Consider the following 26,491-nt stretch of genomic DNA (forward strand, 5'->3'; position numbering starts at 1 on the left):
AACAAAACAAAACACGAGAGAAGGTGCTTCTTCATGGTACACACCTGGACCTTGCAAGAAAGACGTCATAAACAGCCCGCTCATCTTCAGAAAGCTTTAAACGGTGCAGCTGACAGCTCCGTGCAGGGAGGGGCACCTGGGGGGTGAGAAGAGGGAGCTGGTGTGAAGTTCTGTAAACCACGGTATACTTCAGAGCACACCCAGCAGGCTGGCCCTCTGCCCCGGTCTCCGGACAGTGGTTCCCCTCTTCCCTGGAAAGGACTGAGTTAACGCAGCACCAGGGACTGCCCTGAGGAGTCTCCTCAGAAGAAAAGGAGGCTTTGACACTGAGTGGTTTAGGTGAGGATCACATTTCCCCCTGGCCCCCCAAGGGATAGGCAGAAATCTGGTTACCAAAGGTTTACCAGTGGAATCCAGTTGGTCTTTTGTTCTCCTCAGCAAAAGGCTCTTGGTTAAAATGCTCAACCGTTCCCCTCCTTTCATTGACCCATTGTCCACCTGACTCTTCCAAAGACTGAACTCATCAAATGGGGAGCAGCGGAGAAACCTTTTTGAAGGCCAGGAAAGACAGAGTGGGAAAGGAGATTGGGAGAGGACGGAATTAGGGTTCCACATAAGACACCAGATGAGAACAGGTCAAGACTGCTGCCCTGTCCTCCCAGCCCAGGAATACACCAGGTCAGGTTGAAAACGAATGCCATAGTCATGTCTGCTTGACAGGCCAAAAGCCTGAGTAAATGAGGAAAATCACATTGAGAGTTGTACACTTCACAGGAACGACGTCAACAGCCACAACAGGACGCATAACGAACAGCTAGAACTTATTATCAAAGCGTCAATGCTAGCAAAGAAACTCCAAAGACTTTTATGGGCTCATCTGAAAAAGCTAGCTTTTTAAAATCAGCATTCTTTTCTGTTTGCCTCAAATACACTGCAGTCCTGTCCTGGTCCATGTATTTTAAAGCAAGTAACCTAACACAGCCCTGGGACTGAAGAATGGTGACCTTAGTTTCCATTGATTCAAGCTGCTCTGTATTTTTGCAAAAATATAAAATACTGTATCAACCTAAGAACCACTTATAATTTAACATGAATATTCATTCTTTGCCTTTAAAGCTGGTCACTTGCCACACAAGATAATCTGGACACACCAGAGCTTCATCCCAAGGCATGAAATAATGATGAAGGTTTACAGACTAGGGACAGGGTCACATTAATGTGACCCCAAAGAGGTCACTCACTTCATTAGTGAATACATATCCAACAGGTTGTTCTGAATGGGGGTTCCAGTGACAGCCCACCGGGCCTGGGCTTGGAGCTTACACACAGCAATGGACGTCTGTACTCGAGGGTTCTTCACGTTATGAGCTTCATCCAAAATGATTCGGGCCCAGACTACCTGAAGCAAAGGTGCTGAGATACCCTGGAAGGAACAAAGCAACATCCAACACCAGTGTGGGAACACGCACGTGTCCTCACGAGGAGGGAACATAACCTGGGGGCCCACCTGACCCTCTAACTAACTACCTTAGACTCTTCACCGAACTATGTTTAGAGACCAAGTGTAGAACCTCTCAAAAAGGTCAAATAAATGGTCACTTAAGAGTCTGACTCCAAACAGAATATACCCAAGGGTAAACCGCTTTGTAATCTGAGTTCTCATTGATTCTCTCCACCCACATTCCGCAGCAGCATTAATAATGTTTAGTCAGGAATCTACTAGGTATAAGGTTGAAAATTCACTCAGTAAATTATTTACTAAATTTATTAAATCTTTCTATGTGCCAAGTTTTAGGTGTAAGACACAAGTCAAAAACAGAAAGGCCAGCTCAGACCCTGAAGGAGCTCAAACTCTCGCAAGAGAGAAAAATGTCATAAGAATATGAAGTCTATGCAGAAGTCACTCGATACAGGACCGTGGAGTCTTTCCCCCGACACAGCAGAGCCTCCAGACCATCTGGATAAACAGGGAGCTACAACCGTGTGAGCATGAGATGCCAGGGGAGACAGGCAGGTCAGAAACGTGTTAGGAGCGCGCCTGAGAAAAGGGAGGGACTAAGCACCCCAGAAGGTGGCGGGGGTGATGGCATGTAGAGGATGCAGTGCCTCGGGGAGGGCGCAGATGGGGCGCAGGAGGTACAGGAGAGAGAGGCCACACCATAAGGTACCTTAGACATTATGTAATGGAATCTGGGTTTTTATCTCAGAGCCGTGGAAAAGCACTGTGCTGGTCTGAGCTGGAATGATCCTCTGTAACTCACCCAGAATACAGAAATCCCCTCAAAATCATACAAGGAAGCCTGTAAAACAGCTCACAGGATCCCTGAATCTGCCTACGAATGGAGAAGGTTATTGTTTAGCTTCTGAGCCATTTGTAGCCCTACTCTTTGCAAAACTCTTTTCTGGGAGGTAGAAGAAAGGCAGGCAATGACAGGTTAGTGCATACAAAACACAAAAAACAATACATGAGTGTATACGACACTTAGTCTAAAATAGTAAGTCAGACGATTCGGCACGCATGAGTGATTATTACAATTACAGTGTATGTTTCTTTGCTTGTAAAAAAAAAAAAAGCTGAACTCTGTGCCAAGTACTAATAATTTACCACTGTGGTGCTTGTCCAGAATAAAAGAGCAGAAGGAAGAAGGACTCATTCCCACAGGTGGACTCTCTGGAACATGCTTCTCCTTGCAGGACGATACCTTTGCCACCTCTCCCATTCGTCTACACCTCTCCCATTCGTCTACACCTCTCCCATTCGTCTACACCTCTCCCATTCGTCTACACCTCTCCCATTCGTCTACACCTCTCCCATTCGTCTACACCTCTCCCATTCGTCTACACCTCTCCCATTCGTCTACACCTCTCCCATTCGTCTACACCTCTCCCATTCGTCTACACCTCTCCCATTCGTCTAGCTGTGGCTCTTCCCTACCTCCCTGGTCTCCCTAGGTCTCACCTCCACACTGAGCTTTGCTCCTGGGACCTCTCCCTCATGCTTTGCTGTAGGAATCTCCTTGGCCAGAAGGCTATAAGTAGTAATCACGATGTCGTATGTAGAGAGGCTGCATGGATACAAAAAAGCAAACAGTAAACAATTCTTCCTGGTGCCTGCCACAGGCCTGGGGAGCTAGGGAGAAAGGATAGCTCAGGGGTAGGGCATTTGCCAGTATGCTCAGGGCTCAGTTTAATTCCCAGCACTGCAAAAACAACACAAAACTTAGGAAGGGAAAATGAGATAGCAGAAGTGACATCAACTAATTATGTGCTTGGTACATACATGAGCTCTGTCTCTCTCCGTGTGTGTGTGTGTGTGTGTGTGTGTGTGTGTGTGTGTGTGTGTGTGTGGTGTGTGTGGTGTGTAATATGAGGTAGATTTTTCTATCAGACTTCCTATCTCCTACCAATGTGACCATTCTTACAGTCTCTTCACCACAGCAACCACCCAGTGAGTCAGAAAGGAAAATGTCTAACTGTAGTCATTATTAAGTTTGCTATGACTTAATCAGAACAGAAAGTAGGACAGGGCTGGAAACTGATATCTAATGATTTGAAGTGGGTGATGCTCAGGTCTTCAAGAAAAAAGAAATCTTCAAAGCACTGTCAACCCCATGCCAATGGTACGTTCTTGCTACCACTTTACAATAGATTTGTGAAAACCCATTAACTTAGTTTTGGGCAGGAAAATGTAGTAAGCTTTCAATTCAATTTTTCTACATTATTTACACACAATGGTTCTTATTAAAGGCATGGATTTTTTTTAAAAAAAGATCTATTTATTCATTTATTTTACATGCATCAGTGTCTTATCTGCATGTATGTATAAGGATGTCATGTCCCCTGGACCTGGAGAGTTAAGTTGCCATGTAGATGCTGAAAATTGAACCTGGATCCACCGGAAGAGCATCCAGTGCTCTTAACTATGAGCCATCTCTCCAGCCCAAAGGCGTGGATCTTATTCAAATGGATTTGATATTATGTACCTAACAGAGAGTACCCAATTCCAAGTGGTAGTACCATCTGTGAGTCCTCAGAATCAAACATAAGTGACTGAGGTAACAAGCTGTTATGTTCAAAGTGCAAGTCAAAGAGCAAAGGTCAAGTGAGCTCAATGTTTCTATGTAAGGATCCAGGGCAAAGCAGACACCAGCAAAGGCTCCGGTCCGGCCACTACCGCACCGTGAGAACAGATGTGTGGTGTGCTGTCAGACTCAGGTCTGGCCTGAGAGATGGCTCGGAGGTTAAGAGCACTTGCTGCTCGCGCTGAGGACCAGGGTTCAGTACCCGCCACTCACATGGTTCCCAACTACTTGTAACTCCAGTTCCAGGGAATCTGATAGCACCTATTGCCTCTGCAGGTACCTGCATGCATGTGGCACACATATATAACACTCACACACATTAAGTCAGTAATACTTAAAAGTTAAAAAATTAACATTTAAAAATTAAAAAATACATATTTAAAAATAAAATGTCACCAAACTGGTATGGCTCCTACACTGGTCTGTGAGTACAAATATGCAGTAGCAAAGCTGGGCGTGATGACCCGGGAAGAACAACAATGCTCTCATCCTAGTGAAAGAGCGAGTATGTGCCTCCAAGCCACCCATCCCAGTCAGAAACAGAAAACAGTTCCTTTAAGTTAACAGGCAGGTCTAGCTTAGTCCAGTGCTACGGTGCTTACCCAGAATGCACGGGTAAGCCCTATGTATTTGATCCCCAAAACCCAAAAACTAAAGACTGCCATCTGGGGTGATCTTCCTCCCTCCCAAGCATCCCTTTTCAAGAATGTTTAGTTAAGTCTAACAATTCTGCATCTAAAACCCTGACACTTAATCTTATTGAATAGTCTATGTATAAAAATACAGTCACAAACATGCTCGCATCCACGCAGCCCACAGCAGGTAACTGACAGAGTGCTACCAAGATGGCGTATAAGACTAAGTGCTTCCTTTCACACTCAGGGAATTGGAAGAGGAGTTCTATCTAGCCTCAGGCCTTCAGTGTCCAAGAGAGAGACCCTGACATTCCTCATTGCCCAGGGTTTACCAGGGAATGTGGCTGCTACTTCGAAGGCAACTCAGGCATTACAAGCTCCTCCTATTGCAGCGTTGGCTGGGGACAGTGACTAGCACATGGGGAAGTGAACCTGCTAAACCTTGACATGTGTTTGAAAGCAAGCTGCCTGATAATTAGGCTGAAAATTGTCCTCAGTCTCCACACTAAGACTAGCTCTGAAGAACTGGGCGAGCAGAAAGGCAAAGGGCTCCCTCAGTGGGCTGCACACACGGCCAAGCACTTCCGACCTACACTTTCGCATGCTGAATCCGGTTTGGCCCGTGGTAGAGATAGATTCTGAGTTTGTTGCTGTTCACACGTTTCTCTATTTCATTCTTCCAGTGATGGATCAGGGAAGCGGGGCAGACGATTAGTGTTCCGGTGGAAGTAAAGACAGAGGAATCTAGAGGAAGAGATCCATACCTAGTTACATTCACTGACCAGCCTTGAACATGATGATTTCTCTTGATGACTTTATCCCTTCAATCAGTAGTTTTTACTATTGTTTTACTTCTACACAAAGTAAACAGAATAGGAAATAAAAGAGATAGTCTGTTAAACTAAACAATTATTTATCTTAGAGTTTAAGAACAGGGAGGAAAGTGGGCAGTGTGTGTCCTAGTCAAAAAAGCAATGCTCTTTCACAGTGGCCAGAAACAGAAGCAGGTCCTTTCCTAAGGACTCCTGAGATGATTTGCTACAGGGAATTACTGTTTTGTGTTTTTCTACAAAAAAACCATAACTTCATGTACTTCTACATTAAAATATAAATACAAATTACTATGCCTTAAGTGAGTAGAAAAAGCCTCTTCCAAGAGAAGCAAATGTGATTTTTTTTAAATCACATTTTTGAAAAATGTATTTATTATGTATACAATGTTCTGCCTGCACACCAGAAGAGGGCACCAGAGCTCATTACAGATGGTTGTGAGCCACCATGTGGTTGCTGGGTATTAAACTCAGGACCTCTGGAAGAGCAGACAGTGCTCTTAACCTCTGAACCATCTCTCTAGCCCCGCAAATGTGATAATGTGATTTGAGACCATCTATTGGCACACGGTATTTAGTACCATTGTTTTTCATCGTGTGTGTGTGTGTGTGTGTGTGTGTGTGTGTGTGTGTGTGTGTGTGTGTTACTCCATGCAGGGTCGGGGCCCAGCTACAACAGTGTATACCACAGGCCCTGAGAGAGAGCTACACGCTTTTAACCACATAAGCAAAGCAGGACTTGTGCTCATGTTCACAGTAGTTTACATGGTATTTACAAATAACATACAACATAAAATATGCATGAAGCTATATTTTTAAAACAGTTAAGAAACAAATAGAATAAAGGTACATTTCGATATACCTAGGAGTTTATCCCAGCATCAACAGAAAACACTAACTACTGTGCTTGAACTAACTGTTCTAGAACCTTACATACCTCCAGAAAACTTTTTTGAATTCCAGATGAAGCTAAATGTAAATAAAGGGGAGCAGTCATTTATAATTGCACTCAGCATCAGAAATAACACAGGAGGATGGCGGCGAATGAGGACAGCCGCCAGGAAGGGGTCGGGCACACTTTGGGAGTACAAGGTAGTAGGATGCTGCTTGCCCATCCCGAAGTGCTATACAGTGCCACTGTACTGAATGTGCATCTTTCCCCCAACCCTGCGGTGGCCAAGTCCCATTCCTAGTACTTCATGTCACCGGTGAAGAAGATGAGCTCTTCCAGGAGACAGTGTACTACAGGCAGTGTTTGAGAAGTAGCACTGCATGTGAAGAACTTTGGTGTCTGGCTGTACCATGACGCCCACCCTGGCACACACAACATGCACTGGGAGCACTGGGACCTAACCATCACTGGTGGGAGTCACACCATAGTGTGAAACCATGTCCTGCACCGTGCCCACAAGCACTCCTTCCAGATCATGAAGGTGAAAGAGATTGTAGCCATGACTATAAGATCAAGTTCCCATTGCCCCACTGTGTGTTTCCATGACAGCACAAGCCCTGCTTCACCACCAAGAGGCCCAACAACTTCTTCTAAACCCAGAGACCCACTGAATAAAACTCCAGAGTCAAAAAAGGAAAAAAGAACTAGCACAGGAAAGTAACCAGTACTGGTTTTATAACATTAATTAGATGTGAGCAAAGCTATCCTTTGTTAGTTTGAAAACCTCCCTCTGCTGGTTCAAATACGGTGGGGAATAATGGCAGGAGGCGCTTATACCTACCATTCTTGGAAAGCCACATCACAGGCAGGCTTCTGTCCTTCTCCTTGCTCTTCTGCTGATTCTTCTTGGTTAGGATGAGTGCAATCATTGTCAGAGTCTTTCCTAAGCCCATATCATCCGCTAGAAATAAGAAACAAGGGATCAACATGACTTCAAGAGAAGACTCCTCTGGCAGAAGCTGGCCCACTCCCTATCCCTATCTGTCTCCTATCCCCGTGAGGTCTATCCGCGTAAAGCGTAAAGATGATCTGCTATGTGTATGGAGATCGAGGTCAGACTTTCCCCCCAGTTTCCCTGCTAAGTGGATTTATCTAACAGTGGATTGATTCACTTTCCGTTTTGTGCCTGGTTTTTCTGTTATTTGCCAAAGCAAAACTGTCTGGCTAACATATACTATGACGAACTCTAATCTGCCAGTTCCAGCAGTCTGTCATGCACTTCCTTTACTCACCAAAGGCCATAACTGAACACTTCATTATATGTGTGTGTATGCATGTGTGCATGCATGTGTATGCCCATGCACAAAAGTATCACATGCCAAGGTACATGTGTGGAGTCAGTTCTCTCCTACTTTTTACATGAATTCCAAAGTTCAAACTTGGGTCACCAGGCTTTTAAAAATGTTTGCTGTGAGCCAAGTCACTAGCTGTGACACTTCTTGGATTATGCTGTACAGTCCCTGTGCCAGCCACTGACAGTACCTAACTTACTCTTCATACCATATGCAACACTTAGATTAGCTCACCAGGTTCCTACAGTCATTCAACATAATCCCTGTGATTCAGCAGTAGAGTGGTTCACTTGAGTGTGCAAGTCAACATGGGCAGCCTGTGTACCAACGTCTGCCAGCCCTGCTCCCAACATTAGGTCATGGCTACTCATGGAACTAATGTGTAAAAAGAGGTCTCACATTTCAAAACTGCCCACACCATTTGTATACATGACGTGGTTCTGTGCCAACACCACTTTTTCTTCTGTGGGATGGAATCTCGCTGTCTACCAGTATGAAACTACATGCTTCTAGAAAACTTCCTGGGCACTAAGTTTCCAAAATGCTTCTCTGGCTGGAAACATCCTCCAACTTACTACTAGGATGGTAAGTGTGACCCATGTGACTTCCTTAGGCGAAGACTCCAGAAGGCTGCTCCCAGGATTCTGCTGATTTTGAGCTGTGTACGTCAAGGCTGTGGGACAGACTAAATATTGTTGGTCCTATCACAAATCTCTGAACCTGAGCAGACGGAAGCCTTAGCTTCTTGAACACGCAGAGCGAAGCCATGACAGTTGGCAATTGTGGCTGCAGCCTGTGCTCCTGGAAGGATGGCCCCCAGGCTCACACTTTTGGAGACTGTGGAGACCAGCATGGAACAACTCTTTCCTTAGTCCGAGGCAGACACCCATGCTGGTTCCAAGACCTCCTTTGACACACTATGTGTTTTTAACCAAGCTCTTAATGTTTCTACACTTTAGTTTCCCATCTGAAAAATGGGCACACCTTCCTCGTAGCATCCCATAGCTGTCGGCTCTTTCTGTAATACCAAACTTACCCAGGATCCCTCCTTGTGGCTTCTGACTTTCCCGCCACAGTAACCAGGCTAATGCCTGCTTCTGGTGCAGTAGCAAGGGGACCTGACAACATAAGGCAAATGTCAGAATGAATTCCTAATGAGAGGCTATGCTGGACCCAGCTTCATTCTATTCTTTTGTACAGGTGCTCTTTGTGTTCTAGCTGTGGCCATGAGTTGCTGGCTTCACCTGTCCACCATGGTGAAGGCTTTGCTATGGCTAACACTCAGCACCTCTATTAGGACGCTCCTGTCCATGTCTCCACTCCACTAAAGGCCACTTTTGTCTTCACTTTTTACTGCCTGCAACCAAGCTTCAGATGGTCACTTGATTTTTACCAGCCTTTCTGTCCCTTCTCATGATCCTTATATTTGACTCTCCATTTTACCCAACAGCCCATTCTAGACTGATAGTCACAAGCTGCAATAGTTCTTCAACTACTGACTTCCTCCCAGGTCTTCTGTGTTCCAGTTTACGTTGTGCTTTGGGACAACGAATGTTTACAACACTCACAAACCTTTATAGAGTTAACATTAAACAGAACACCTTGAGCATTCAAATCTAAGTTCATTTGTCAATGCCAGGCTCCACTGCAAGGGACTCTCCCTACTCTCCGTACCATTGCCTGCTCCGCCCAGTGAGGGAGTGATGACACCCACCCACTGCTCACTAATACCAACCTGTCTTCCCCTCACTTTTTCCTGTGTTGTTTTTATCCTCTCTGCCCTCTAAGCATCTACACTTTTTTAAGGTATAAAACTACTTACAGACCATTATTTTGAATTCCCTATATCCTTTTCATATATGGCCTGTCACACAACTGCAATTTTTTTTCTTTTTGGAGACAGGGTTTCTCTGTGTAGCCCTGGCTATCTTGGCACTCACTCTGGCCTCAAACTCAGAGAGATACACTTGTCGCTGGCTCTTGAGTGCTAGGATTAAAGGCGTGGCAGCACCGTGCTTTTTATCTTTGTCTTTTTTTTTTTCTTTTCTTTTCTTTTCTTTTTTTCGGAGCTGGGGACCGAACCCAGGGCCTTGGGCTTCCTAGGCAAGCGCTCTACCACTGAGCTAAGTCCCCAACCCCTTATCTTTGTCTTATGATCACATTAGCTTTGTATGTGTCCACCCCAGTAGCTCATTTCAGATAACAATTGGTTTGCATCCTATACCATCTACCAACTTAACACACGGGTCCTCTGTCACAGACATGTACAGCCTTATAACTTAAAAAAGGAAGGCTGGTTACAATCTTCACTGGTCAACAAAAAGAAGGAACCACTGTAGCCTCCACTGAGGCACCTCTCTGCAGGAGGTTTCAGTGCTGTCCAGGGTGCTGGACACCCTGCACTGTAGTCTTCCCGGCTCACCTTCAAGCCAGCTGGGTCTTCTGCTACTGCAGTTTTCCCAGGACAAGACTCCAGTGACCGATGAAGCTCGTCAATGGCTTCACTCGTGATTTTCCACACATTATAAAGACGATGTTCGTTCGTGTGGCCTGGGGACAGACAAGTGTTCCCCAAAGATGTCAGAAGTGCTGTCCTGAGGGCTGGGATGCCGTGCAGTTGCTACAGTGCTTGCCTCACATAAATGGGCTTGATCCCGACACCATACAAATTAGAATACAGGAGGCCCTGTCTCTCAAACACAAACAGCGAGACAAGTACTGTATTCTGGCTAGAGCCTCACAAACACAATTATCTGCCACATGATGAATCTGTACTGAGTAAAAATCCTTACCTCAAGGCTCTCCTGGTCTCACAAGCTTTTCTATTCCAATTCTGTTTCCTTAACTACACAAACAACTATAATTTAGAACAAAACAACCTATAATATTTTTCTAGAGCTGAAGATCAAATATGAGGCCTTGAACATGACAGACAAGCACTACCATGAGCTCCATGTCCACCCAGGGCAGTAATTCTGGAAGCAAAGGCCTCTGAACCTGGAGAAGAGCCAGTGAGAGTAAAAGCCCTACATCTGTGAGGACGGAAGGCTGATCCCCGAGATGCAGGCCACAGTGGATTGTGACCTACTGTACTGCTGGCCCTCTCGCCTCACACAGGCAAGATAGCCAAGCTGTTCCCAATCCTAGGGGAAAGCACTTCTAGGACAAGGTTTCTAGACACTGCGAAATGTTAAGTTCCGAAATGCCTTAAACTGCCTTAGTAGACGTCTTCCCAAAACTTGTCACATGTTCTTTTATGTCAATAACCTGCTAAAATTTAATGTTTCCCAGGTGACTTCATGTTGTTGTAAAAATATAAAAAATTAAAAAAAGTTTGGTTGTCTTCTATCCCCCCCTAGGTCCTGCACCGCGGTGCCCCAAGATGTCTGCTGGACATCTTGGCAGAAATACATCCCAACTCCTCGGCAGCCCAGTGTCCCCAGCCGCCGCACACTTTCCTACACTCAAACCGTCACATAAAAGAACACACAACACAATAACCTTTGGCCCAACTGATAAGATATAACTGCCCACCTAAACATACAAAGCCCAGTACCATCCATCCCTTAAAAACATTAATAACAACCTGTAAATACACAGAGCGGAAGCTTAACATCATCGGCCATATTGTCCTGCCACGGCTTCTCTCCCTCTCCCTCCTGTCTCTCCTCCTTTCTGTCCCAGTCTCCTCCTCTTCCTTCAAACTTCTCTTCCACCCATCCTTCCTTCTCCTCCAATGACAGGCCTCCTTCTATCCTGTACCTAGCCCTCACCTGTACTTTACAAATTCAATAGGGAGAAAGTTCTGGTGAAGTCACCTGAGTCCTGAGTACAAGACTAGGCAGCAGTCCTTGGGGCAGTGGAATTAGCATCAAAATACAGATAACTCCAAGGCAAACCACAACAACTTCATCACAAGTACATAATGGAATGATGTTGTAATGTAAGTTTCAATCCCAAAAAGCTTCCTGAGCAGTCAAGATGGCTATGTGACCACGTGTTTTCTCAATAACCTTTTAGAGTAGCTTCCCATCAAGGCTGCCCTTCAATCTCTTATACCTCTAGCAGTTTTCACTGAGAGAAGCTGCCACTGCTTTCCTAATCTCTGCCAGCGAACACCAACTCCAACCTCCGACTGCAGAACAAGTAAGCACACCTAAGGCTCTATCTAGAAGCTGGGCATGGTGTTGCACTCCTTCCTGGTCTACGTAGCAAGTTCCAGGTCAGGATTTTGAAACAGGTGAGATCCTGTTTCAAAAAACAAACAAGACTCTACTAGGGACCTGCAAAGTTGCCTGGAAATTTGCAACAGAAACATAGCTATCTAGGGAATTACTGCTTTCTATGTGTCTGACAGGACTCGTCACCACTTAGATCATTCTTCTCTGTCTCTATGCATGCCTGACCCACCACCATCTTTCATATAGGGAAATAAAAGTGTTACCTACTAGTCTAACTGCCTCATACTAATAAGCTAGTTTTCATACCCAATACTGTCTGTGTATCCTATGTACTGACCTCATGATGACATAAGGTAGTAACCAGCCCCTAGCCTAAGTCTTAAAACATCTGTCCAAAGCTGTATAGAGAATCAGGTCTCTAACACACATGCAACTTCAATCCAAAGTGAACGGCTTTCCCTTCGAGTGGGTGCAAAGATATCTGTTGGGTGGCGCATAACTTAGCAGCTTTGCGAGGGTCTGAGTCCCTGAGCCTTACCTCCTGAGCACTGGCTGGCTCCCTCAGGAGTCTCCTGGCGGCTGGCCTTTAGTCCTAGGGAGGCTGCAGGCTGGATGTGGGGCCTGGGAAGGGGCTGGGGAGGCACCAAGTGTAGAGGGCCAGCAGCAGCAGTTTCGGTGACCTTGCTCTGCTCTGGCTCCTGGGAGCTGCAGTTCTCCCTAGTTCCTGCCAACACACCAGGGATGAACAGACCAAAGTGAGAGAAACAGGTAAAGACATGGCGAGCGAATGCAGCCAGCGGAGGCCTCCCAGAGAAGACTGAGCCTCGACTGTGACCACGGCATGCAGCAATGCTGTTATACCGCAGCAGTTAGCATCTGACACGTTCACAGACACTGAGTTCTAGGGCAAACCCCGTCTTACCTTGCTCTGGTGAGAGAGCCAGAGCATTGAGTGCGTCCTCCAAAGCCTGGATTTGCTTAAGCAACTTCTCTCCCTTGTCAGGGAGAGCCTGGATGTTCACTGCAGCCAGGGTGCCCTAGAAAACAGATCCTATCAAATGGAACTGGCATACCAAGTCATTAAAGGACAACTTCAAACTTCTAGACTTGGGCTTAGCATGACAAAACTCTAAAGTGATCTTCTAATTATGAATGTAAAAACCAAGATTAAAATAAAACCCCCCACTAGCACACCAAGCCTAGGTCTAAACATAGGAAAGGCAGGAATTAAGCAGCCACCTAGAAAGCCCTCTCAGGAATCTCCTCAACTCTGTTGGCATCTCCCAGCCGCTCTCAGGACACCCTGATCCTAGAGCAGTGGTTCTCATCCTTACTAATGCTACGACCCTTTAACACAGTTCATGATGTGGTGACCCCCAACCATAACATTATTTCACTGCTACTTCATTCCTGTAATTTTACTACTGTTATGACTCATAACAATCTTTGTTTTCTGACAGTCTTAGGCCACCCCAGTGAGAGGATCATTTGACCCCCAACAAGGTTCCAATTCACAGGTTGAGAACCACTGCCTTAGAGACAAAGCACAAGACTGGCCTTATCACCATCACCACCACCACCACCACCACCACCACCACCACCACCACCACCACCACCACCACCACCACCACCACCACCATCATCATCATCATCATCAATGTATTTGTATGCATATAAACTGTGTATAAGTATGTAGATGTAAGTGCAGGTGCAAGGAGGCAAGGAGAGGTGTCATACCCTGAGCTGAGGTTACAGGTGGCTTGGAGCCAGCTGACATGGGTGCTGGGAACTGAACTGGGGTCTTCGGCTAGAGTAGCGTTCACTGCAGACTCACCTTCTTTTGTTTCAGCTGTGTCGTAAGGTTCGCACGCTGGGCTGCCAGGTCAGATGATTCTCCCTTCTTGGAAACACCTGAAGCAGCAGCTGTCTGTCTCTGTACACTCTGGTCAGAATGTTGAAGGCTCCCCTTCTTCTGTGAGTCTATAGTCAAGTCAAAGAGAAGTGGGGACCCTGGCCTACCATCATCTTCACTGTCATCGCTGCTGGAGGTGGCATGGTGTACGGATCCTGAACAAACCCCAGGTGCTACTCGTGCTTTGGGAGTAGGCCTCCAAGTCTTGGAAGGCCCCTGGAGAGACCCCTGAGATAGCCCTGTCTGGGAGGCCTGTGCACTGTGGGCATCTGCTCCTGTTTTGTCCCCGTTCTTAAGCTGCTCCCTGATGAGGTGTCCCTCTTTCTGGACCTTGCTTTCTGGGTTCTGACCAGGAATACTCTGCAACAAAAGATGGGTTTCCTTTTCACTCAGAGCTTCTGGCTTGTTTGGGATCTCTTGACTCTCACTCTCTGATATCTGAGGAACTTTGGATGTTCCCTGAAGCACCTCTCCATGGCCTTGTTTGGAAGTCATTTCTTCAGTTTCCTTAGTTTTGGGCCGGAACTTTGTTTTCTCCTCCTGTTCTTCCCCGTCACCTCCAGACTGTCTAGTTACCACCAGGTCAGATGAGGGGTCCTTCTCCATCCTGCATTTAGATTTGGGCTTCTGTTCTTTCTTTTGATCCAAGAGCTGCTCTCTGTTTTCTCTCAGCTTCTTATCGGCTGTCTTTATCTCACCTTCTCCTTCCACAAACTGTTTCCACTCAAGTGTTTTCTGATTCTTGTTAAGCACCCTAAATGGGTTTCTCGGCTGGCTGGGAGGGTGAGGCAGTGACTCCGATGCCAGCTGAGGCTTACAGGTTACAGAGTGTCCTTTAGGATTAGGATCCTACAGACAATGAAAATAACATACAGTAACACAGAATAGGGCTACTTTTGCAGCTAAAATGTCCTTCTGGAGGAAAGGGAAACCCAGTAAATGTACTCCATGACTAGTGCTGCTTCTGCATCTAAAAGGGAAAAATGCCAAATTCACAAGGGATCCACTTCTTTCAGTGCTGTGTTCACACTCTGCTCAGGATAGTCCTTTCCAGGGCTCGGTGACGGCTGAGCCAACACGCTCTGACAGTCACAAGAGCCACAATGTGTATGTCTCTATTCCTTACAAGGGTTACCAGTTCCCCAGGTCTAGTCCCCATGTATGGCACAAGAACAGAGCCTCTCCTCCTCTCATAGTCTAGGAACCAAGGTGTTACATTTAGCTTATATCAAAATCAAGTCAATACTGATCTATAAAAAGATGGCGATGTTAGTCTTTCTTCCCTAAGTAGGAGGACACTGGCTGCTCTTATGACACTGGAAAGCATTTATGTAAAACGATGGTAAGTGATCAAACTTTGACCATGGCAGTGGCTCTTTGAATGAGCAGTCACAGAACTCTTCAGGGGTCTCAGAGGTAGTGTGAGGGACAGCAGCAGTTCATACAGACTGGGGTTGCTTCTTGTGTATGGAAACACATGGGTGATTCCTACCTGCCATGGGACATCACCACACCAGCGCTTCCCCTCCGCCTTGGTTCTAGCACATCGGAAGAACAACCTAATGGAGTATAAAACAGATGTAAATAAGGTGCAACTGTTCTTTAAGAGTTTCATTTTTTGCATGATTTCGTGTATGCGTGAGCATTTTGCCTGCACATATACATGTAGTACCTGTAAAGGCCAGAAGATGGCACTGAATTCCCTGAAACTAGATTCGGGCCTGTAATTGTTGTAAGCTGCTGGGTATTATGGGTAATGGGAACAGAATCCAAGTCTTATGCAAGCGCTCTTAACCACTGAGCATTAATCTAAACCCATATTATGGGGGAGGGGCGGTGTCTCACCATAGCCCAGGCTGACCACACATGGTTTGTATGGGTACTGAAGAGCTGAATTCAGGTCTTCAGGCTTGCACAGCTAGCAGCTTACTTACTGAGTCATCACTCCAGCCCCTGCAGAGGACATTTTTGAGGGCTGGAAAGTCAAGAACCAAAATGATACAATAACCAAAAGCATGCACTGGCTTATGCTTTTTTACTCTGTATGAAGAACAAATGAGATGGAGAAAGAGATCAGCAATAGCTGCTACAAACCAGGAAAAGGATAACCAGGCACTGTGTGTGCCAGAGGGAGGCCACAGTACTGTTTGAAAAAGGAAGCTGGTACTCAAACAAGAGATACTAGCAAACTCCAAACAGTATCACACAGCTAACACTTCACAACCTAGGGCCTCTCTGGGGCCCTGTCGTCACTGTCCCAGAGGAGAGAGGAGAGAGGAGCACATTGCATGGACTGCCAGGCAACGGCTTGCCACTCCAGCTCTCTTCCAGCCATTTTTCTCAGCTTAACTGCACTCAGTCTCACATCTCATTTCAGCCTTCACTCAGAGAAAGAGGGTGTGTGCAGTGGCTGGAGCTGGTTTGAATCCCAGCAACTGTGGGAACTCAGATTCCCTTCCTGACCTCTCTGACAGCAGTCTTACATCTACCTGTAAAACAGCTACTGAGACCAACCACAGCAGATGGGCACGGAAGACAAGGGATGTGAGGTGCCAGCTCTTTGGTAGCTATTATCTCAAAGCACTCTTCTCCAGTCTTCACTTTTGAACCTCCATGGTTCTTTTAATGCAAATTAGAAAGCCAGTGGTTGCCACCTACCACCCCTAGAGGCGGGTGCTTCAGTACCAAGGGACAAGTGACCTTGAGCGCCAGAAGAACAAGACTGAAGCGAACGAAGATTTACCTGCCCAACTCTAATAATGGAAAACACCCCCCCCCCCAATTACATTTATAGGCTAGGGAGATATCTTGGTGAAGAAAATGGTTCCTTGCGAATGTGAAAACCAAAGAAACCACATAAAATACAGGTGGGTTTGGCAGCCTACCTCTAATCCCAGCACTCAGGAGGCAGAGACAAAGTGTCCCCAGGACAAGCTGTCTATCAAGGCTTGCAAACAGAGGGTTCCAAGGTCAGTGAGAGACGCTCCCTCAGTAAGTAAAGTGGAGGGTGATGAAGAGAGTCACTCAACATCAACCTCGGGCCTCACGCACATGTGCATGGCAACTGCATACATCCACATGTATGCAAATATACATGTACACATACCGCTCATACATACAGAACAACAAACACTCCATTATGACAGCAGTAAAAACATAACCAGAGAAGTACATTTTGGAGAAGTATAAGCGCTTTATAATGGAAATTATTTAAAAACACAGAGAAAAATTTAAAGCCATACTGCACACCACGCTCACAGTATTGATGTCTGTTCTCTCAAAACTGATCTGTGTAAATTATGCAACCTCAACAGAGTTTTCTGTAAAAATTTAAGAGGTTGAATCTATATTTGATAATCAAACACAAAGATTCTACAATTCCAGCACAATCTTGAAGACATACTATTTCACATAATCAACGATGCAAAAATATGTAAATTAACCAATGGACAAAAATTAATCACCTCAGACACTGACACAAATTTAGGATCAATTTTTTTTTTTTTTAAACAAGGATGCCAAGCATTTCGATATACTTGGGTTGGGGACAGGGTCTTAGAACACATAATTCTCATAATAGCGATATGGTGGTTTGAATGAGAATGGCCCCTATGGGCTCATGTATTTGAATGATTGCTTTTTCAGTTGCTGGAACTCTGTGGGAAGGATTAGGAAGTGTGGCCTTGTTAAAGGAGGTGTGTCAGTGGGGATGCTCTCTTTGCCCATGCTTGTGGAGCAGATTAAGCTCTCAGTTACTGCTCCAGAATCATGTTTGCCTGTCTGCTGCCCTGTTCCCTGCCACGATAGTGTTGGACTCTAACACGATCTGAACACATAAATTCTAAAACTACATAAAAACTATCATGTATGACCCCTGCCTTCTTGGCCAAACCACCAAGCCAATTCTCCCAAGTGGTCCTGTTACGTCATGCCGTGGTACCCCATGCAATGTGTGCATTTAAAAGAATACTTAATGACTGGTAACTTTCTACTTACCTTTTAACATCCATGACAAATAGCTTCTCCCATCTATATAAACTTCCCTGCCCTTCCCAAGGGAAACTGCACTTTACTGACTACTTAGCATGTTAGCCCTTTTCCTTCTTTCTAGTACCAGAATTGAAAGCTGACCAGTTAGTGGGTTGATGTTATGAGCAACTGGAGAGCTAGAGGGGAACAGAGCTGGTCATCCAGAAATTAACCATTGGTTTCTCCCGGTAACTCATACAGCATTTAGGGCACTGGTTTGTCAACCTTAACACCGTGACTCTCTAATGCAGTTCCTCATGTGATAACCTCAACCATAAAATTATTTTCACTGCTACTTCATAACTGTAATGTTGTTACTGTTATGAATCACAGTGTAAATATCTGATATGTGACCCCTGTGGAAGGGTCGAGACCCACAGGTCCAGAATCGCTAACAAGGTAGATGATATTCAGTATGTACAAAAAAGGTTTTCAGTAATGACTTTTAAAGAACAAAATTCTTTATTTTTATAAAATTTTAATAAAATTTTATAAAATTTTTTAATTTATATTTAAAAAAACAAATCTAGCTGCAACTCTTTCAGGATTGGGGGTTGGTGGGGAGAGTGTGTGTGTGTGTGTGTGTGTGTGTGTGTGTGTGTGTTGCATCTAGATGTTTCTTCTGGACACTCACCTCCATTCTTTCTTGCCCTGTGGTAGAAACAAACCCTGAAGCTCTACCACAAACTCCTCATGCAATAAACAATGAGAAACAGGAATACTAGAAGAGAAAGAAATAATAATAAAATAATTTTAGAAGACAAGGAATAGAGGCCAGCAGTCTGAAGTCAAATCCAAGCTTGAATTCTCACTGGCTGGCCTGGGACCCACCACCTAGACCAGTGTGGCCTCAAACCTGCAGCAATCCTTCCTCTAGGATCACAAGGGTGTGCCACCACACTCAGCCCAACTACAGCTCAAGGTGTCCTGGGTGTATAAATTCCATCTATGGCTATTGGTGTGGCTTCCTGAGGAAAGGATCCATAGTTTTTCTTTTACCACTTTCTGAACCGAAGCGTGACAATAACTATTCTTTTCTTCATGACGGTCATATGACAGCCACACTGCAACACTTCCAGGGATGACTTATAGTCTCAGGCTGGTCACAGGGTAGGCCTGCTGTGACTTCTCAGGATCTCTCATCCATTAATACCCTACTAGCTGTCATCTGCTGTTACTCCCATGTCTACCTCTAATAATAACTTACTCATGTGCTTCTTGCCTGGCATAAAATTTTAAATGTCCCTCCTAAAATATGTACAATACTGAGAGCAGACAGGTTGGAGTGAAGGTCTAAAGCACTCTCCTGTGACCTGTAGAATTGTCTGCAGCCTGCAGTCCGCTCATCAGACACACTGCAAGCCTCCAGTGAAAGTACTGTACTAGTCTGTATTGCAGTGTACCCACGGAAGTGGCACACTCTTTAAGAATGTTCACTCTCTTTTTAAAGATTTATTTATTTATTTATTTATTTATTTATTTATTTCTATTTTATGTTTAGGGATCGTTTGTTGCATGTGTGTCTGTACCCCATGTACATGCTAGGCCTTCAGAGGCCAGAAGAGGGCGCGCGATCCCCTAGAACTAAAGTTACAACATTTCACAGCCCCTAAGTGGGTGCTGTAAATCAAAGCCAGGGCCTCTGGAAGAGCAGCCCGTGCTCTTGAAGGCTGACCTGTCTCTCCAGTCCTCAAGAATATTTCTTTTAATGTTGAATCAAACCTAAGACCGACATTGATGCGAACGTTGCGTAGGAACGTTCCTATGAATTAATTCCTACGAACATGCGCGCGCATGGGTCTTACAACATTCAACAATACTCAATATATTTAGGAACGGAACTGTAAATTCTGATGCAAAATACAACTTATTCCAGTACTAATATCTATTATATACCTATATACTGAAAAAAAAAATAACTGTGCTCTACAAAGTTCAGCTGAATAGAGAGCAGGAAGAAGTGTTAAATGAACCACAGTTTAATTTCACTCAGAGAATGGTCACACTTGAGAGCACTTTCCTCACTTTGGACAAGATGCTTGACATTTCTAGGTCTCAGCCTTCACATCTGCAGAACCTGAGTTCTGCACCAACCTCTGATGTTTCTTTCAGCACTAACTCCCTACAACAGTGGTTCTCAACCTTCCTAATACTGCAACCCTTTAAAACAGTTCCTTATGTTGTGGTGACCCCAACCATAAAATTATTTCCATTGCTACTTTACAACCGTAATTTTGCTACCGTTTTGAATCGTAATGTGAGTATCTGGTTTGCAGGATATCTAAAAGGCGGTCCCTGTGAATGGGTCCTTAGACCCTGGAGGTCCCGATCCACAGGTTGAGAAACGCTGCCCTAAGACCTTCAATCTCTGGAGTTTATTAGCGTCACACCACTAGATGAAGGAGAAAGGCTGGTGTCTAATTACTGTTTTTAACCTCAAATATTAAAATTAAAATGGCGATCTAAAATTGGTGCAAAACTAGCAAATTAATTCCCATGTCCACTGTTTGTTTACACTTTTTAGAAGGAGCAGAAAGGATGCAGGGGTAAAGGGGAGTGACTAAGTAAGGCCAGACAGGTGCCTAGAAACTTTAAGCGGACTCTAGAAGGATCCGAGTGTGGGTAAATCCGCGTCCCAAGGCAGCTGAAGTGACCAGGCTGGGTCACTCTGTGGAACCCGGCCGGGTTGGAGACTCACTCGGTGGCCTGCACGAAGCCGCATGTGTTCGTCCGGCATACGTAGAAGCTCTTTCCCTTGTTCGGGCCATCGCGGACGCCGGTCTTTAAGAAGCAGACGGCCCCTGAGGAAACAAGAAGGTCAGCAATGGCCCCTGCAAGCCAGTTCCACAGTCCCCAGGAGGGAAATCCTGAGACTGGAACCTTACCGTGCTCCGGACACTTAATCACCTCCATAACGCAGCCAGGAAGCTCTGGCCCGCCGGGTTTCCGTCTTTGACCCCGCCCCGTTCCGCCCATCATAACACTTCACCAATCAAATGGGAAATCCTCTCACCTTCAACCAATTACAGCCTCCCGCAGGCTTGGCGCGCACTGAAATCAAACTTGGAAGGAGGAGGCGTGGCCGAAGTCTTGGGAGGACACCCGGAGGTTCCCTGGTCGGGGAGAAAGCAAGACTTGGAGAGGGCTAGACGAAGCTGAACTGGGCGACTCCAGAGGAACCGCTGAGGCTCAGAGGGAGGCAGAGCGGCTGGTTTGCTCGGGAAGCAGCCACTGTGGGTGGAAACACTTAAATATGAGGCGGCCGAGAGGCAGGAGCATCCCCTAAAACTGTGGGAATCATTTGCATAGTCTGTAAGTCGGCACAAAGACTCCCTCAGGACCCCCGGACAACCTTTAAATGAGTGTAGGGCGTCCACAGAATCACCAAAGATTGAACATCTGCACACATCTCAGTTCCACGCTCCGCTCTCTTTGAGTCTCACGGCCTGCCTTCAAGTGAGGTTCTAAGGACCGCCTGGTGTGGACGCCCTGAGTCTGAGAGAAGAACCTGAGGGCAATACCGGACCTCAGGCACAAGCTAATTTTACTTCGTGTATTTTGCATTGTCAACCCTTTTGAACTTATTTTGTATTTGTAGTTAAAAAAAAAAAAAACTGAGAGTGATGTTAAAAGATACTGCATTTGAAGTGTAACCAAGGGGCTAGAGATAAGGCTCAGCATTTTAAGAGCGCTTGCTGGCTGTTACTGAGTTTGGTTCCTAGCAAATACTTTTGGCCTCTTAGAACGACCTGTAATCCAGCTCCACGCCTCCATGGACTCACCACATTAACTAGTACACACAAAGACACATACACATAATTTAAAATAAAATGGAACTGTAGAACCTGTAATCAGTTCTTTTAGTGAGCAGAGGGAAGGAATGACTATCGGAGCTTGGTTGCTGTAGCCATAACTTCATATTTCAGCAGCTGAAGACTGTGTGTGTCTCAGAGTGGCACACATACCTGCTAGGAGGACAGAAAAATTGCAATGTCTAACTAAGAAGCCTGGGCTATATGGAGACTGTAAATGTTTTAGGAGGCCAGAGGAGGGGAGATAGACCCGAGTTATCATTTATGAATTAAGCAGTTCTTACTAAATAGCTTTTTTTGGTGCCCCAAGAGGAATATGTGTTTGAGAAATATAAAGTTCACCTAATGCATACATTTAAAGAAACTGTTTTAACCACAAGGGGCTTACTGAATGGAGGAAGCTGAACTAGCCTATACCTAATGAATGCTTAAATAAATATAAAATAGTATTTAAATGTCAAGATGAATGGAGTCACCAGCAAACCCTAGAGAGCTAAAGAAAGACATGAATTTCCAAGTGCATACAGTATATCCCTGTTCTCCAGTGAAACTTTATACAGACAAATAGGTGAGGTAGTTTCTTTATTCCCAGATTGCAATTCCAAGATCTGTATGTGCATTCAAAATAGATACCATGTGAGGAGATGGAGACCACAAATGCTAAGGTTTGGGGAAGAGGACCATAGTGATTCTTGTAGTGAGATTTTTGGTTTCTTTAAAAACACAGAAATGTAAGAATGTTTCTTGTTTTAATCCCAGGTGGGGCTGCCACAGAGTGTTCACAGCAGCTGACTATGATTGCTCTGACAGGAGTGTGGTTTTGCCAGCTGTGTATGGTTTCTGCGAGAGTGTGACACTTGGAATTCTGGGGACTCTTCAGAGAATATATAAATACTAAGGCCCAATAGAAGGGGCTGGTTGACTGGTTAACTGGTTGCTGGTTGCTGGTTGCTGGTTGCTGGTTGGCTGGTTGGTGGTTGGTGGTTGGCTGGTTGGTGGTTGGCTGGTTGGTGGCTGGCTGGTTGGTGGCTGGCTGGTTGGTGGCTGGCTGGTTGGTGATTGGTGGTTGGCTGGTTGGCTTGTTGGTGGCTGGTTGTCTGGTTGTCTGGTTGTCTGGTTGGTGGTTGGCTGGTTGGTGGTTGGATGCTGTTGGCTGAGGTTTGTTAGGCAGTTGTATGCGAAGAGATGAAAAGAAGAAATTAGATATGTTGGTGGCAAAGCTCAAACTTTCCCTAAGGAACTGGACACCCCTAATCAGCAGGAAGTCGTCTAATGACAATGCTGCCGCCTTTTTCCTTCTGTGCTTTTTTCTCTTGTACTTAGTGTTAAGGGATTGAAAGGACAGGGGTGGAGAAGGGTGGAAGAAAAAAGAATTCACAGAATGACCGAAAGTTCAGTTATAGATTTTCTCCCCTGTTTTTTCCATATATGCCTACAGGCCAGAAGAGGACACCAGATCTCATTTTAGATGGTTGTGAACCACCATGTAGTGCTGGGAATTGAACTCAGGCAGCCAGTGCTCTTAGCCTCTGAGCCATCTCTCCAGCCCCAGGTTACAGATTCTTTCCTGCACACTATGATTTTGAGACTAGCCAGTCCAGGTCTCAGTGTGGCACTACAGACAGATCTTTTCCTCTGAAGTTGCTCAGTTGGCCTGCACTCATCCAATAAGCAAAAATGGACACAGAAAACTTACAGGTAGGAAAACTGTTTCTTCCAGAAGTCTAGGATGTGCTAAATAAAAAGGTTTAAACCCCAGATCATAATAATAGGAGTGGGACTGGACCAGTGAGACAGCGAAGCATGTACAGGTTTTGTGCATATATATTTCATATATGCTCTTAGCCTGAAAACATCTGGAGAGACCTCTGAGAATGAGCTATATAGATTTATATTTTGAATGAAGCTGAGAATGTAAGTTTGGGGTTTTTTTTTGGTAGCCTTGTCATACTCAGAACAAACATTTAGAGCATTTCCCAAATCTGGATGTTTAAAGGTACAAGTTAACCATACATATTCCTTAAGGATGGGCTGGCTCTACTACCAAGCTTATGTTGGGATTATTCTGTAGCTGGATTGTGACAGCGACTGCGCTTTGTTTGTTGTTTGTGTTTTAGAGATAGAGTCTTAGGATTAGCTCAACCTGGTCTTGAACTGGGTGTGCTTCCAGGGTGACTTTCAATACACAATCCTCCTGTCTCAGCTTCCTGTGTGATGAGTCTATAGGCATGCATCCCCATGCTTGGCTTAGAATTATACCTTTAAATAGGTGAGTTCTGAGACCCAAGTTTAGGCCTCGAGAAAGCTGTTTTTAAATGAATTTTTTTTAGATTTATTTATTTATTATATATGAGTACACTGTAGCTGTCTTCAGATACACCAGAAGAGGGCATCAGATCCCATTACAGATGGCTGTGAGCCACCATGTAGTTGCTGGGAATAGAACTCTGGAAGAGCAGTCAGCGCTCTTAACCACTGAGCCATTTACTAGCCCAAAAACTGTTTTTAAAAATGTGTAAGTGGTGCTGGAACCTTCCGTGTGGAGAGTAAATGGTAGGTAGGCTCGCCGACATCCTTAGAAAATACCCTAGTGACTGAGGAACTTGGTATAGACATGCTTCACTCCCACACAGTGTTGACCCTGAAGCAGATGGGTTCCCTAATCTGTGAATCCAGGACCATACACTCATTTTGGTTCTTGGGGAAAATGAAAACAAATGTGCTCTATGCTGGCTGACAGACGTCAGACTCATTGGATACTCATTAGAGGTAAGAGGACAAGCTACAACACTAACCCCTTAACACTCCTGTCGGCGTCATTTAAAAATATCCAGCAACTTAAATTTCAAGCCAGTAGTCAGATTCTACTAGTTCTGCGAGTCTTGTTCATTTTATATGAGGTTTTCTAGTCAGCTGACAGTTCTAAGTATCCTATTTCGTGGGGTAGGAGTGAAGAGACAGTGCTGGGAGGCCTTATACATGCTAAGTTAGTACTGAATCACCGAGTACCACCCCACCCAGCACCTGATCTTCTGAAACTCTCAGGCATTTTGATTGTTGCAAACTGAGAGCCTCATTCTAACTGGCAGGTAACAGATCTTTGCCCTGCAGCACATTCTGAGAAGGGAAGTTGTCAAATCTCAGCTTTCTCCGCGCTGCCTCGTTGTAAGATAAGGGCTTTTACTGAATAGCGACGACATTTAGTGCTCACAACTACCCTAGCAACACGCATTCTTTATTCCCAGTTTTAAAGATTTAGCATAGTCAGGTCTGGTGGCCCACACCTGTAACCTGAGCATGGAGAAGGAGGACTGCGTTGAGTTCAAGGCAAGACTAGACTACATAGAGAGTACCAGGCTAACCTGAGTTACACAGCTACATGTGTCTCAAAATGAATGATTGGGATATTGTTTCAAAAAAATTAGTGTGCTAAAGTGAAAATGTTGTTGTTGTTGTTGTTATCTATCTATCTATCTATCTATCTATCTATCTATCTATCTATCTATCTATCTATCTATCTATCTATCTATCTATCTATTGAAGCAGGGGTTTGTTGTGTCGCCTTGACAGTCCTAGAACTAACCTGTAGACCAGGCTGTCCTTGAACTCAGAGAAATCCGCCAGCTTCTGTCTCCTAAGTGCTAGGATGAAAACCATATGCCACCACTGCCAGGCAAAAATTTAAAAATTTAAAATACATTCAGTGACTCAGATATTTCACTTGCATTTCATCAAACATGTTTGGGGTAGCATGCTTAACAAATTGTAAAGGTTAAATAAAACAGAAGTAAAAGCCATCTTACAAATAACCACTAGGTGGCAGCATATTAACATGAAAGCCAAGCAGAAGGCCTGCCCACCTCCGTTTCATCCTTTTTGCTAACAAACACATACTGCTCATTCAATTTCATTTTGTTTGGTGCCTTCCAGATATATGAGAGTTTTAAACCTGTCCTTTGATTAAGGAACAATCAAGATGTTACTGTGGGCAAAAATCTGTTTATAATCTGAACTGTCATTCAGTTTGACAAATGATTTTGTTGTACCAAAATTTTGCAGTGTTAGATTCCAAATTTCACTGTTCTTAAAATAAGATGCCAAGAGTTGTTCAGAGCATTTTCTCCTAGTTGTATATAATTCATCGTAGTGCTTTTTTTAACGTGTAGAGTTGCATTGCCAACTGGTTTTAGAACATTTTTTTATATATCGTATAATGTGTGTACACATACATGTGTATGCATGTGTGTATGCACGTGCACATATGGAGGCCAGAAGTTGACATGTGATATCTTCCACTGATATCTTGGTTTTTGTTCTCCCTCTTGGTTTTTGAACAGGGTCTCTTGCTGAGCCTGAATCTTACCCCTTGGTTAGAGGGGCTGACCAGCAAACTCCAAGGAGCCAGCTATCTGCATGCACAACCTTTCTCTGGGTGCTGGGGATCTGAACTGGAGTTCTTGTGCTTACATGACAAGAACTTCACTAGCTGTGCCCTCTCCAAGCCCCTCCCCACAGTTTATGATTCTGAAAATGAGATCAACCTAGTGATCTCCATCTTCAAAATGTTGCCCTCTCAACATCTTCTGTCAGTGGAGTCATAGAGCATGTCTGCTGCGTCTGTCTTAGAGCATCCCTACCTGACACCTTTGAGGTCCATCCATACTGTCTGCTGTATTCCTGGTCCACCCCAAGGACATCAGAGAACTGGACAGAACAGTGGAGTACATCAACGTTGTTTGTGTGCTCCGACTGGAGTCATGCCAGTA

General features: G+C 44.9%; 2 protein-coding genes and 1 pseudogene across 8 annotated transcripts in view; 1 reads left to right on the forward strand and 2 right to left on the reverse strand.

The window, feature by feature from the left end:
- The window catches only part of Ttf2 (transcription termination factor 2), a 31,344-nt gene extending 10,494 nt beyond the window's left edge, over positions 1-20,850 (reverse strand). For 2 of the 7 annotated variants that reach the window (XR_015661398.1, XR_015661399.1), the window contains exons 1-15: positions 20,799-20,850; positions 20,612-20,714; positions 18,548-18,634; positions 15,377-15,443; positions 13,807-14,733; positions 12,895-13,009; positions 12,511-12,696; positions 10,214-10,341; positions 8,828-8,909; positions 7,281-7,400; positions 5,311-5,461; positions 2,960-3,065; positions 1,242-1,423; positions 405-547; positions 45-136 (exon numbers count right to left, since the gene is read on the reverse strand). Coding sequence is in view for 1 of the 7 variants with exons in the window: in NM_001106454.3 (NP_001099924.2) it covers positions 45-136; positions 394-547; positions 1,242-1,423; positions 2,960-3,065; positions 5,311-5,461; positions 7,281-7,400; positions 8,828-8,909; positions 10,214-10,341; positions 12,511-12,696; positions 12,895-13,009; positions 13,807-14,733; positions 15,377-15,443; positions 18,548-18,634; positions 20,612-20,714; positions 20,799-20,826 (2,528 nt within the window). In the remaining 6 variants the exon portion in view is untranslated. 7 annotated transcript variants of the gene reach the window in all.
- Rpl18a-ps3 (ribosomal protein L18A, pseudogene 3) lies at positions 6,592-7,093 on the forward strand (annotated as a pseudogene).
- A 1,441-nt stretch (positions 20,851-22,291) lies between the features above and the next one.
- Cd101 (CD101 molecule) overlaps positions 22,292-26,491 on the reverse strand; it is a 60,467-nt gene continuing 56,267 nt past the window's right edge. The window contains exon 10 of the transcript XR_015663598.1: positions 22,292-22,878. The gene's annotated coding sequence lies outside the window, so the exon portion shown is untranslated. The remainder of the gene's footprint in view (positions 22,879-26,491) is intronic.

This window comes from Rattus norvegicus, chromosome 2 (assembly GCF_021556685.1).
Source record: "Rattus norvegicus strain SHRSP/BbbUtx chromosome 2, alternate assembly SHRSP_T2T, whole genome shotgun sequence".
Taxonomy (NCBI): Eukaryota; Metazoa; Chordata; class Mammalia; order Rodentia; family Muridae; genus Rattus; species Rattus norvegicus.